This window comes from Cydia amplana, chromosome 23, assembly GCF_948474715.1.
Source record: "Cydia amplana chromosome 23, ilCydAmpl1.1, whole genome shotgun sequence".
Lineage (NCBI taxonomy): Eukaryota > Metazoa > Arthropoda > Insecta > Lepidoptera > Tortricidae > Cydia > Cydia amplana.
In genome coordinates, this window is record NC_086091.1 from 9,683,667 (window position 1) to 9,697,728 (window position 14,062).

A 14,062-nucleotide genomic window follows, 5' to 3' on the forward strand; every position below is an offset into this window, starting at 1 on the left:
TCCGAACCTCGACAATAATGTACTATTATATGGCCTAGCTAGAAAAACTATAACACGTAACAAACCGGACAAGTGCGAGTCGGACTCGCGCACGAAGGGTTCCGTACTATTACGCAAAAAATGCCAAAAAAATCACGTTTGTTGTGTTTTATCCATACCACATTATCAAAATGCCAAAGCTACAATTAGTGTAGCCAAACATTAAACTTATTACTACACATCGGTAACTCGTGGCATTTAGGTAGCACTTAAAAGATTAGTTTAATTAATTCTTTTTTTTAGTGGTTTCTGTTTCCCGACTCGTATAGGAAGAACATTGTCACATCACTAGTCTGTTAGAAACTGTCAAGTGCTACCTAAGTGCCACGAGTTACCGATGTGTACTTATTACCAATAATATCTGGGTGACAAAACATATAAAAACTCGAAAATGCGCGTTTTTCCAGAGATAAAACCTAGCTAGATCGATTTCTCGCCCCCGAAAACCCCCATATAGTAAATTTCATCGAAATCGTTAGAGCCGTTTCCAAGATAAATAAATATATAAATAAACAAGAATTGCTCGTTTAAAGGTATTAGATAGCTCATTTCGTAACAGTAAATATATTAAAAACGGGCCACTCACGTATTTTAAGTCGAAAATGTGTGAGTATGTCTTTGTCTCACGGAAGTTTTGTCATTTCGTAACATAGTAGGCAAAACTTGGCTTATCGGTGATACTTGGTAATTCGGTGATACTGCGTTATAATCTTACACAGTTCTCACCATGAGGAAATGCGAGCTATAAAATTGTTGGCAGCTGTTAGTTTTGATGCTTGCAATTGGGTTGGCAGCGATTTAATTGCTTACATTTCAGCATTGTAAGCTCAGCGTAAGATAACAACGCATCATCACCGAATTACCAAGTATCACCGATAAGCCAAGGTTTGCCCTAAATATATTAAAAACGGGTCACTTACGTATTTTAAGTCGAAAATGTGTATGTCTTTGTCTCACGGAAGTTTTGTCATTTCGTAACATATTAAAGATACATACCTGGTCTTCATAAGGTCCCTCCGCTCGATACGTTTGAAGATCTCTTGTTCCCTCTCTTTCTCTGACATGGCGGCGAGGCGCGCTCTGTCCTCTTCATCCCCCATCAGATTTTCGTCGTAACTAAAGTATAAATATTATATATTAATCAGGGATGTTGCGGATGCCGATTTTTTGACATCCGCGGATGCGGATGCGGATTTTTCAAGGCTCACATCCGCGGATGCGGATGTCAAGATAGTACCATAAAAAACGTCAAATATTACATTTTAGTAATTTATATTTCAAAAAACCGGCCAAGTGCGAGTCGGACTCGCCTTCCAAGGGTTCCGTACATTAAGTCCCACTCACGCTTGACTGCTCATTTCTAATAGGTTTTTTTGGTTAATGACTAAATTACCTAGCAGTCTAGCACTTACGCCGATGCTAAGACGTTCCTGTACCGACCTGTTCCACATCCGCATCCGCATTAAATCCGCATCGATTTTATGCGGATGCGGATGTTGAAAATAATGCGGAAGTTCCGCGGTTGCGGATGCGGATGCGGATATTCGCAACATCCCTGATATTAATATACAATAAGGATTATTCGTAAACGTTGGTAGCCAAGCAGTAAGGGCGACCGACATTCTTCAAACCAGGGCTTCCAATACCGGGATCCCGTTTTTTTTAATGTATTTTTCAATACCGGTATTTTTAAATGCAATACCGGGATCTCGGAATATAAAAAACGAGGGAAATCTGCAGTATAAATGATTGCCAACCTGGAGTGTGATTTTTTTTTGTTGCAAATGGCGACATTGATTGTTTATTGTTGTAATAGCTTTTACGACATAGCTGGTATTCCAGTGAGCCTTTTTAAATACCCTTTTTCTACTCCAGCACTTAAATGTGTCAATTAAATGACTGACAGTGATATCTAAAGCAATGTCATTTGAATGATTTGTCTATAGGCTCATAATAATACAACTGCTTTATTTTTTTTAAAGATACAAGTTCCGATCATCTTGATTGAAAGAGGTATGTTTTCATTTACAATAATAACTCTTTTTTTTTTTAAATAATAACTCAATTTTTTTTAAATAATAACTCTTTTTTTTTAATAATAACTCTTTTTTTTTGCTGCAGCTGTCATAGAAAAAGTAATGTATGCAACAGTGATATAATAAGGGTTCTTAAAATTCAAGGGTCGAAGTTACAAAACGAGACGTAGTCGAGTTTTGTAAAAAAAGACCCGAGAATTTTAAGAACCAATTATGAGCTCTCGGGTCTTTTTTTACAAAACTCGACTACGTCTCGTTTTGTAACTTCGACCCTTGAATTTTAAGAACCCTTATTATATCACTGTTGCATAAACTACTAAGTAAAACTATAATTTTTTAAGCGATTCATATCCAATGAAGATAGTTTCGGTATTAATACCGATATTGTGAGAAGTCCGGTATTTGGAAGCCCTACTGTAAACAACGGTTCGTACCAATGAGTTTTTCGGAACTTAATGTGTACGAAATATTATTTCATATTTTATCAGTCGCTTTTCACAGTTGGAACACATTGTTAGGAAACGTGACTAGTTTACCCTCAGGGTTGGATGGTCAGATGGTAGTGTCTTTCCTAAATATCGTGTCTACTCCATTTCTTGGGATTAGTTGCCAAGCGGATGCGCCGTGGCAAAAAGTTAGGAAGATGATGATTGCAATGACAAAATGTTTACTATGGTCAGGCGTGGCTCACTCCGCGATTTCGTCGCGTCGCTACAAGTACATGCGACCCACACCAATGTTGGTGTCTAACCATAGTGGTTGCCGCGCACCGCTGCGGAAAGGACGGCTGCTCGCGCTTGCGCCACCTAGCGGTCATATCTGTCGTAACAGACGCGTTTTGTTAGAGAGTGAATCTTCTGTACCTAGTAATATTATTTATTCCGTGCTATGGTAATGGTCTGTAAAGTGTTTTACTAAAATAATGTTAGCAGATGTAAAGTTAACTTACCCATCATCAAATTCCTCTTCGGAATCAACGGAATCGTTGTCTGATGAGTGTGACGATACTTCACCTAGACGAGAAAATAATTTCAGAATGTCTTCATAACTCTTAATCGGCAGTTTTCTTTCGGTTATAATCATACCCCGGTGTTTAGGGTGCAGGAATATTTAACACTGGCCAAAAAATAGGTAAAAACATCAGAAAGTATTTAAACATTTCTAAGCACATTTGGCCTTAGGCACACCAAAATAAAGAGATATTTTGTGATTAATCTAAGTGTAGATTTTACTTTCATTACTTTTTATTTTTATTTTAAAGATTCAGTAAAAAATTGGTAGATAAAGGTTTATTATTATTATAAGCACATTTGGATACCTATTTGAATTTATATTTTGGTAACTATATTACAATAAAGAAAGTTAAAATATAGGTTATAAACTAATATTAATTTCATCTCATTACAATATCTATGGAATATTTGTGATGGACTCTTGTTTAAACAAAATTACTGTGATCTGCAGATCTGTACCCAATATTAATACAGATAAAGACCACCTACAGACCATTTTGTAGGCCTTCAGGTGCAGGGTTAAAAAGGATAATTATCAATGATAGCTATCTTTATAATTTTCGCGATAATTATCGTGATTTTTGTGCCTGATAATTATCGATTTGATAATAACCTAATGAAATTTATACAAAAAATAGCAAAAAAACGCCCCAATTATTTATTACTCTCAAAGAATTCAAAGAAAATAAATATAGCACCATCCATACCTGGGATAATTATCCGATTTATCGGATAATTATCCGATATATCGGATAATTATCGCGATAAGTATCAAATACTATTATCTGGATAATTTCAAACCCTGTTCAGGTGGCTTAATAGAAATGGTTTATTTGGTGTTGAAATACATGCTTAACCTATAATACATCTTATTCTAGTACAAGACACCAAAATGGATGCCACTCAGCATATGCCGATGACTAATGTCCTTAGCCATGGCGCTGGTTTTCAGGGCAACCAATTAAAATACACATACACATTACAGTATTCTTACCTTCTTCCGGCTCACTATAAACATCCTTCTTCCCGGACCCGGCGCTATCCGTACTCTTCCGGACCTCAATTTTCTTTGGCTCCGGCTTTTTCCGGTTCTCGTCCGAATGGTCCGTGGAAGCTTTCCGGGAGTTCCGGCCTTTCTTCGACGAGGAGCTGTCTGCGTCGCTGTCGGAGTCTGAGCTGGACGATGATGATGATTTTGCTGAGAGGAATTATTGATGTTTTGTTAGCCATTGGTAAAATATTAATCTTAAAGCTCCGATAACAACTTTGTTGTTATAAATGGTTTTTACTGTATCAATGTGTGTGTGTATCTAAAATGAACAATCTAGGTAAACAACAAGTCTAGATCCATACTAATATTATAAATGCGAAAGTGTGTCTGTCTGTCTGTTACCTCTTCACGCTTAAACCGCTGGACCGATTTAGTTGAAATTTGGTATGGAGATAGTTTGAGCCCTGGGAAAGAACATTAAGGGTAGTTTTTATCCCAAAAATCACCCTTTAAGCGGGTGAAAAGGGAAGTTTGTATGGAATCGTTAAAAAACAGATTGGGTTAAAATAAGCTACCCAAATTACTAACTCAAAGTCGCGGGCAAAAGCTAGTTAAACTATACAAAGAAAAAGTGACCACACCTTCCAGTGGCGGAGGCCAGAACTGGCCAGAGCTTGGTTACTTTTACTCCAGTATATGACAACTGTTTCAGTTTAAAACTCACCTTTTGAAATGTTTCATTGACCAAACGTGTTTTATGCCGTACAGCTGCGATCGTGGCCCACAAAAAATGGACTCGCTGAAGATCAGCGCCGACTCTCGGGTCAGCATTGTGCTGAGGCGAGCCCATTTCGTGGTAAACAATATGTAATTATGTATGTCTAACCTTATCATGTTACTTTTGTATGTTAAACTAGTTTATCACGAAAAATAAATTATTTATTTGATTTATTTATTTTTCCAAAACCGTAAAATTTTCTATCTTTGACATTTAGCCGGAGATTAAGTTTAAATCTAGATAAGTTTTAAATTGTATGTACTTACAGTTTCTTCTACTGCCCCCCTCATTGTCAGATTCACTGTCGGAGGATTTGCTGTTGAACTTGGCGGGCGGGGACTCTCCCGGCTTCTTTTTCTTCTTGGCCAAGTTTAGAAATTGCTGTTGGACAAATAATCAAATTACAGAGTTCTTCTAGACACTTTAGAATTAGGTAGAACTCTGATGCTCGCGTGGATTCGTACCTGGTGCAAAGGTTGGCCATCGCTATCCAGCGTGGCAAGTGTGATGGGCACTTTTGGAACAAAGGCCAATGATGACTTGTAGTTTATTTAGATTGTAAGTTATTGTTGGGGTTTAGAATTACAATCCAAACTGTATAATTCAGGTCAACAGGTAGGTCCACACAGAAAGTGGAACCCGCAAGCATATTGCTGAGCAAAGCAGTTCGGTCTGTGGACAGGTGCCTCGCCCCGAGGGCAAAAAACAGATATGCAACCACAATGCCAGGCCACAAAGCAAGGCACACCTCCACAGCCCAAGCTGCTTTGAGAGCTAATTTTTTTTAACCTGCTTATTGCCACAGTAATAATCTAGCCTAGTTACAGATTCTAAGTTTCCATTTGGTTCTCTTACAGCAACCAGTAAAACCAAGTTTTGGCAAAAATCTGTACCAACTGTACCAAATACTTTAGTTTCCTCAATAACCAATTCCCAGGGCTCTTTACACCATTTTTATAGGAAGATGTGCTGCCATCTACCCTGATGCCCTGTATTCTCGAGATTACCTATCCCAGTGTAAAAACCCCTGCTACAAATTAATTATCACCATATTCTAATTGTTATTTATTCATTCTGTACAAGTATTTGAAGCATATATTAGTCATAACCCAATTTATCAGTTGACAAAGAATCTTCCAGACTGCCTATACTACAGCATCCACTATTTGCAAAAAGTGAAAGTTTCTTACATAATAGAAGAGTGCAGAATTCTCCTCATCAATGAAAATCGCATGTCACATGAGTGCGAAAAATAGATATATTTGCCATTTTCTCACCCCCAATACGTGTTAAAGGACTTTTAGCAGAGGTTATACGCTGGTATGCGGCATTTATAACAAACAACGAATGACTCATGCAATTTTGATTCCATTACAACTCGAACAAGACAAAAATAACGATGTTTTCTACGCCATAACACAACGTTGTTTTGATGCATGTTTCTTCGTTAAAAGCTACAATCCGAGGTATTTTGTAAAAACTGCGCATTAGACAGATTTAGGCGCGCCAGACATTGATCTTGGCCTAAATACGCAGACAAATTATCAGAAGAAAGGCGTCAAATCGTGTGGATGCCAAGCGTGATCTTATAACCTACGTATTTGAAAGAAAAACATGACTTACAGAATCCATATCGGACTCGCTGCTGGCGTCCGAATCCAAGAACGGTTTATTCTTCCTTTTAGCCATTGTGAAGCACTTAGCAACTGTGTAATAAAATACTAGAGCACGTAAATTACGCTTTCTTTCTGTATGCCAATTGCCAATGCCAAGACTGAACTGAAGTGAAGTTGTCTCGGGCGGTTGGCTCGGGAACGCGATGAATGAAATTACTCATAGACAACTAGAATGTCAGTAGAGTAAAATTGTTGCCATATAATAATTCTCGTGTAATACTTTACCGATTCAACGGCATATCCGTCCCAACACTATAAAAAAAGTTTACCTGTCAGTACAAATTGTCATTGACGTCATTGTGATTATTGTGGAGTTGAACTTTGTTGCACGAATTTCGTGAATTTATTCTGTCCAAACGACAAAAAACTGTAACCAAACGGTGTGTCCGGACTTATTATGCCTAATGATTTATTAAAACAGCTGGGCGGAAGGAAAGCAATCATGGTTTGTATCTATTCAGTCCTTCATTTAGGTTACGGTTCTAGAAGTTACGAGCATGACTTGCAAAAACTTTACAATGACGCTTATAAGAGGCTGCGTAGCGTTCCCGAGCTCAGAAAAAGTCGATAAAGGCATGCTTGTTGTAGTAATTTAATGACTCGTTGTTTATACTTTGTTTACCTACGTTTTTCTTGTTTGTAAACAAAGTTTATTACCTACTGTAATATTTACAATTTATTCTATCCTCTCTCTAGAAACAACGCCAGAAGCAAAAGCTAGCCTAATTTAAAGTCTTAACTTAAAGCTTATTACAAAAATAGCCTAGACAATTTTAGCCAAAACTGCTTAATATAAAATAGGGGGAACTGGACTCTTCCTTTGGAAACTAATGATTGTGGCTATGTTTATTATATATTAATTATATGGCAATGACAAAGACATACACAATACTCTCCCTGCATGTGTTTACAATTTAAACCTACTTTCAAAAATGAGAAGAGTTTACAGAAAATGACATAAATAATTCTATCACATAAAACAACACACACACACACACAAAAATAGAAAACATAAACTTATTCTCTATTATTGATTCTTTCTTTTATTTACTCTTATAATTTTGTAATAACTCACCATTGCAGGCTGCCTTCACACTTAGCCTTGTAAACTTATGGGTATGTAATGTACTTAACACATTAAATGCGGAAAACCCAACTATCAGGTATTTTATGATTTCGTTCCCAGGCCGGACAACCCGATAGTCGGGATTGTGGTACTACAGCTTTAAGTCCCGTCTCCATATCGCGCGGCAAACCATCGAACATTGGCTCGCGCGGCAGCCGCGCGCAATGGATACTGGGCGCATCGAGTTGGCTCGCGCGGCAGCCCGGTATCCATTGCGCGCGGCTGCCACGCGAGCCAATGTTCGATGGTTTGCCGCGCGATATGGAGACGGAGCTTTATATGAAGAACTTTATGTGGCCTGGCGCAGATGTCTTGTTTGGCTGGGTGGCAATTAATGTGTTAATGTAAAACAAAAGTAATATGTCTTCATAATATTGCAGGCACCATTGTCCCCGACCCCCTGTGCGGAGATCAGTGATGATGAGCTGGTCTCCATCTCCGTGCGAGATCTGAACAGGCAGCTCAAAATGCGGGGGCTGACCAGGGATCAGATAGTCAGGTAAATTTAATTTAACCCCTCGAGTCCCATGGGCATAATAACAGGCCAGAATTTGGTAAACCATTAACATTTTTAATTGCCAACGTTTTCGTAGCGCTACGCTCGTAGCCAATCCCAGCGTTTTCCCGCTTTGTAGAGGAAAGCGACTATAGGTTTTCGGCACTATTGACATAGTTGAACTACAGTTTCCACATTAACATTCCACAATCCAATTTCCTGTAGCTGTAAAGTTAAATTTGTCAAGTCAAATGAAATTTTGATTTGTCAAAATTAAGATTCAAAATTAGGGATGTACCGACTTGTCGGGAGAGCCGAGCCGAAGCCGACTATCCGGCCACATTTGTAGTCGGCGATTAGTCGGTACATCACTATTCAAAATACAATGGAATGGTAGACCTTTCTATAGGCCTCTGGGTCGCTAGAGGAAATTCGCGTTTGTCAGGACTACGGTAGATAGCTTCATTGAATGCTTCTAGTTATTGGCAAGGTGCGAAGTCGGTAGAGGGGGAAGTGGCGCTGATCGTCACAAACACAGGTAATCTTATGGAATGTCCGCCATTAGTACTAGCGGCAGCCGCTTGAACTAATTTTACTCCATAAGATTTAACGTAGAAAGTCCGCCAAAATGAGGGCAGCACCAGTCGTGCACCTAGCGAATAGACTTAATATATGTTTTGTTTGTTGTCAAGAATCTAACTTGAATCAAGCCAGGGACAGAAGACTGGCAAATTCTAGGGGAGGCCTTTGCCAGAAGGCAAACTGACAAGGAAACATCAAGTTAAAAACACAATTTAATATATGTATATATATATATTAAGTTTAAATGTCAGAAATAAAGGCTATATTATTATATTATTACCTAGAAGCGCTGGTGGCCTAGCGGTAAGAGCGTGCGACTTGCAATCCGGAGGACGCGGGTTCGAACCCCGGCTCGTACCAATGAGTTTTTCGGAACTTATGTACGAAATATCATTTGATATTTACCAGTCGCTTTTCGGTGAAGGAAAACATCGTGAGGAAACCGGACTAATCCCAATGCGGGCCTAGTTTACCCTCTGGGTTGGAAGGTCAGATGGCAGTCGCTTTCGTAAAACTAGTGCCCACGCCAATTACTGGGATTAGTTGCCAAGCGGACCCCAGGCTCCCATGAGCCGTGGCAAAATGCCGGGACAACGCGAGGAAGATGATGATTATATTATTACGTATATTATTATTGTGTGTTGTCACATTTCAGAATGAAACAGCGGCGGCGGACTCTGAAAAACAGAGGCTACGCGGCGTCGTGTCGCATCAAACGAATCGAGCAGAAAGATGAACTTGAAACTGAGAAAAGCCAGGTATAAACATTACTAACTTTAACCCTTAAATGCATGGTGTATGATGCAGCGTACACAACATAAACATCAAATTTTATGCATAATTAGACAAATTCTATTTGTTCCTGTATATTATTTCAATAGTTAATCTAATAAATTTTCTGAATTTTTACTTAAATTAAATTTACGCAATATTTTAATTTATAAAAATTACATTTGTTTTAACCTTTTGGCCGCCGGACCTAGTCCGCAAAGACGCCCACTCACACGCCAGAGCAAATTTTAAGTAAACAACTAATAAAAAGTTTAGGGATTGCAAATAGTGATATCGATATTTACAATTTATGGTAAAAATCTTCTTAATTTGGCTTTGTTCTTATCCAACTTTAATTTATTTCGAAAATGCCAAAAATTAACATATTTTTTACACACGACAATGTTAAAAATAAAGGTCTTTATCATTAAAAACAACCACTAAACAATATCGATTCATGACGTAATATCACCGCATTAGGCTGTACAAGAAGTCGTTTATACAAGACAACGGCGCGCATGGACTGTCCGCAGTGCAGACCGACAAGGACTGTTTCCGCGCGGATTAAGTAATAATAGTCTCTAGGTCAACGGCGTAAGCGCTTGTCGGTACGTAAACTTTATAAGCGTAACGTTAGAGCCGCGCATCGTGTGTCGATAATATAAATGTAAGTACCGGAACTGCATTGGGGAAAATTGCACGTGGGTTAATTGAATTGTCAATGAGTGAAGAACAATAATATTGGATAATGGTGGGGATCGGAAATGTTCGGGAATGCATGTTTCACATTCGACATGTTCCTTAGATGAGCTTCTCAGTTCCCGTATTACATCCTCCCTACCATGACAATTTTTCGTCAATTTCAAATATATAACATTCTCATAGTTAGGCGACACTGACTATATAGTCCTAGCGTCCGCCTGTACCATTCTTGTGCGAAGCGGTCACTGCAGGGTATCACTCCCCACTACACTATCATCTTAAAATGAATCTTTTGTTCTGCAAATAAACCACAAGGACAGATTTACTTGTCTGACTCTACTATCAATAGCTGAAGAAGCTCCCTGAACTTCAGCTATAGTTAATGCCTGTCTCTCTCGTCTCGTTTTACGTATTCTAGTTACTAGTTACCACCAATTGGCATTTAACAAGTGTTCAAATGCTTAAATAACACCAGATTTGCGATTTGATATTTATTTTGAATATTCTCATATCGAGTTAACATTCCCATCCCTAGCTGTCTTGTATACAAGACAACGGCGACGAGGAACAAGAAAAACGTTGAAATCTGGAGCAATTTTTTTGAGAGCCTTATTATAAAAGAATGGATTTCTATAGCTGCATTAATGCAATTTTTTTTTAAACAAGGACCTAAAACATTAACATGAGTGTAAAAAAAATATAATTGATATTTTTTTCCACATTTACCGAGCGGTTGATTTTTTGTCTTGTATACAAGACAGCGGCGCCAGTGTATCGTTCTATCGTTGTCTTGTATACATGCCAACGGCGGTCAAAGGGTTAAAGACGAAATGTGGGAAAACTTGGAAAAACCGGAAGTTGATAATTTTTAGTGTGTGATTTAGGGCCGATTTTCGGGGTTCGTAATTATTTTATATTTAAAAACTTTATCATAGGAATATCACAAATAGTGTACCTTTCTGATGAGATTTATCCTATATATCTTACTAATAATTATATATTTACATAAATATGATTTAGCCTATGCAACTTCTAACATTGATTTCGCAGCGAAAATCGATGTTATATTTTTTTTACTATTTTTCCTAGAACCAGCAAAGAATTATATGATACATATATTAATTTCTGGCATAAAGAAAAAATCATGCATATAAAGGATGCTTATATACTAACCAAACTTGCATTTGAAAATTATTACGCAAGACATGATCATTGTCATCATCTTCCTCGCGTTGCCACGGCTCATAGGATCCTGGGGTCCGCTTGACAACTAATCCTAAGAATTGGCGTACACTATAGGCACTAGTTTTTACGAAACTGCCATCTGACCTTCCAACCCAGATGTGAAACTAGACCTTATTGGGATTAGTCCGGTTTCCTCACGATGTTTTCCTTCACCGAAAAGCGACTGGTAAATATCAAATGATATTTCGTACATAAGTTCCGAAAAACTCTTTGGTACGAGCCGGGGTTTGAACCCGCGACCTCCGGATTGCAAGTCGCACGCTCTTACCGCTAGGACACCAGGGTTTTAATCAGGGATGTTGCGGATGCAGATTTTTTGACATCCGCGGATGCGGATGCGGATATTTAAAGGCTCACATCCGCGGATGCGGATGTCAAGATTAGGTACTTAGAAAACGTCAAATATTACATTTTTAGTATTTTTTTATTAAAAAAAAACGAAGCGTTTAGTATTTGAGCAAGAATATAGGTGCGTTATATTTAATAAACAGTAACTTGGCCGACTTTTCTGGATCTAGACGATTTCGTTATAGGTAATGACGAAATTACCTAGCACTTACGCCGCCGCTAAGACGTTCCTGTACCGACTTGTTCGACATCCGCATAAGCTCCGCATCGATTTTATGCGGATGCAGATGCGGATGTTGAAAATAATGCGGAAGTTCCGCGGTTGCGGATGCGGATGCGGATGTTCGCAACATCCCTGGTTTTAATTCATAATTCATAATTTATTGCATAATAATCATGTGGTACGAGTACAGGACAGATTACATAAGGGTAAGTTCACACATGAACCCTGTTAGGGCACAGCAAATGTTTCTTAAAACTAAACTATGACTAGGAGGTGCAGTGCAGGCACATGTGTAGGTACATAATTTAAAATAAACGCATTTTGATACTTATGTTCAAGGCATAAGATTAAAAGCTAATATTTATTATTTTATACTTATGTTATTACATTAATTACTTATCTGGGTATTATTTTTGATAGGTACCATTGATTTATTATTGTTAATTTGTTTCTAAATACACTTCCATAGTATCATTAATAAATTAGCATTAAGAATATTTAATTCAATTCATCATTCATTAATAAATTATCATTAAGAATATTTATTCAATTTATCATTCATTAACAAATTAGCATTAAATATATTCAATTCATCGATTTATTATTCATTCATTATATAATATTATATATATAATTTCATCTTCTAAATCCTTTTGCGTACCCAGGAATGGCATGACATGGAATTGATGCAGGAAGATAATAACCGCATCCGGGATGAAATAGAGGCTCTCCGGAGCAAATATGATGCCCTCAAACGGTTCGCTGTCATGAAGAACATACCTTTACCGCCTGAGCTAGAACTAGTGCCTTAAGTGAAACGTAGAATTAGTGTAATAGTGTACTTTAGTCATAGAGAAATATAGTAAGACAAGAGTGCTCACTCCATACATCAGTCAGACTATTAATTTCAGTGCCTACATCTAGCATCGAGTAGCGGAACTATCAGTACTGCTACTTGACAATAGATGTAGCACCGACCGGAAAGTCTTATCTCAACAGCATAAGATTTTCCGGTCGGTGCTACATCTTTTGTCAAGTAGCAGTACTGATCGTTCCGATACTCGATGCTAGATGCTAATAGTCTTTTTGGTACTAAAACTGATGTATGGAGTGAGCACTCTATGTATTTTTTCTCTATGGTGAAACGTAGAATTAGTGTAATAGTGTAATACTTTAGTGCAGCGGTCGGCAACATTTTAGCAGCCAACACTTTTAACATCTGGCTTGAGCGTAACGTTTGTATACAGGGTGTAATCTAAAACGTGATACAAGATAAACAAACCTGAATCTTTTCATGATTCTGAACAACTTTTACTATGGGGTCAATTTTGTAATAAAAAAAAAAAATTGAGCTGTTCCATAGAAATGGTCAAGGAGAGGTAGACAAAAATGTATGGCAAAGATTTTTTTTATTGTTAATTTACAAAGTTGAGCCCATAGTAAAAGTTGTTCAAAATCATGAAAAGATTCAGGTTTGATTATCTTGTATCACGTTTTAGATTACACCTTGTATTATATAGATTATTCTCATGGTTTAACAATAATTTGGTGTATGTATATTGATAATATAATTTAATGTTGATAATTTTAATATTTAACTTCATATAGACAAATAGCAGTATGTAAAAAAAAAGAAAAGACATGTAACAATTGTTATCAATAAAATTTTCATTTTCATTTTCCAACGGCCACATGACGCGGGCCGCACTTTGTTAATATTTATGACTAGACTAGACATTGTCGTTTGTCAATATTACATACAAAATAGCCGGGGAGGCTCGCGGGCCGCAAGTGACAGGTTCACGGGCCGCATGCGGCCCGCGGGCCGCGGGTTGCCGACCGCTGCTTTAGTGTATTGTAAGGCCCAGGATGGGCCATTTTATTTAAAGTTTTCCCCTACACTTGTTTTTTTAATTTGGTAATTTTTATGTTATTTCTACTCAGAATCACGAGCTATTTCTATCCTAATAGGAGACAAATAGTGTCCCAAGGTTTTTATTTCCATTCCGTTACAATTTCTCATAGACTTTGTATGG

General features: G+C 37.8%; 2 protein-coding genes across 4 annotated transcripts in view; one reads left to right on the forward strand and one right to left on the reverse strand.

Moving 5' to 3' along the window:
• The window catches only part of LOC134658799 (RNA polymerase-associated protein Rtf1), a 40,491-nt gene extending 33,854 nt beyond the window's left edge, over window positions 1-6,637 (reverse strand). For all 3 annotated transcript variants that reach the window (XM_063514455.1, XM_063514456.1, XM_063514454.1), the window contains exons 1-5: window positions 6,481-6,637; window positions 5,124-5,238; window positions 4,083-4,286; window positions 3,025-3,088; window positions 1,036-1,155 (exon numbers count right to left, since the gene is read on the reverse strand). In XM_063514455.1, coding sequence (XP_063370525.1) covers window positions 1,036-1,155; window positions 3,025-3,088; window positions 4,083-4,286; window positions 5,124-5,238; window positions 6,481-6,546 — 569 coding nt within the window. In that variant the 5' untranslated portion in view covers window positions 6,547-6,637. The remainder of the gene's footprint in view (window positions 1-1,035; window positions 1,156-3,024; window positions 3,089-4,082; window positions 4,287-5,123; window positions 5,239-6,480) is intronic.
• A 181-nt stretch (window positions 6,638-6,818) lies between these two features.
• On the forward strand, window positions 6,819-12,848 carry LOC134658680 (transcription factor MafK). The gene is made up of 4 exons (XM_063514333.1): window positions 6,819-6,978; window positions 8,040-8,158; window positions 9,393-9,495; window positions 12,692-12,848. Exons 1-4 carry the CDS (start codon window positions 6,931-6,933, stop codon window positions 12,836-12,838), a joined length of 417 nt encoding a protein of 138 aa, XP_063370403.1. The 5' UTR covers window positions 6,819-6,930; the 3' UTR covers window positions 12,839-12,848.
• The last annotated feature ends 1,214 nt before the right edge of the window (window positions 12,849-14,062 follow it).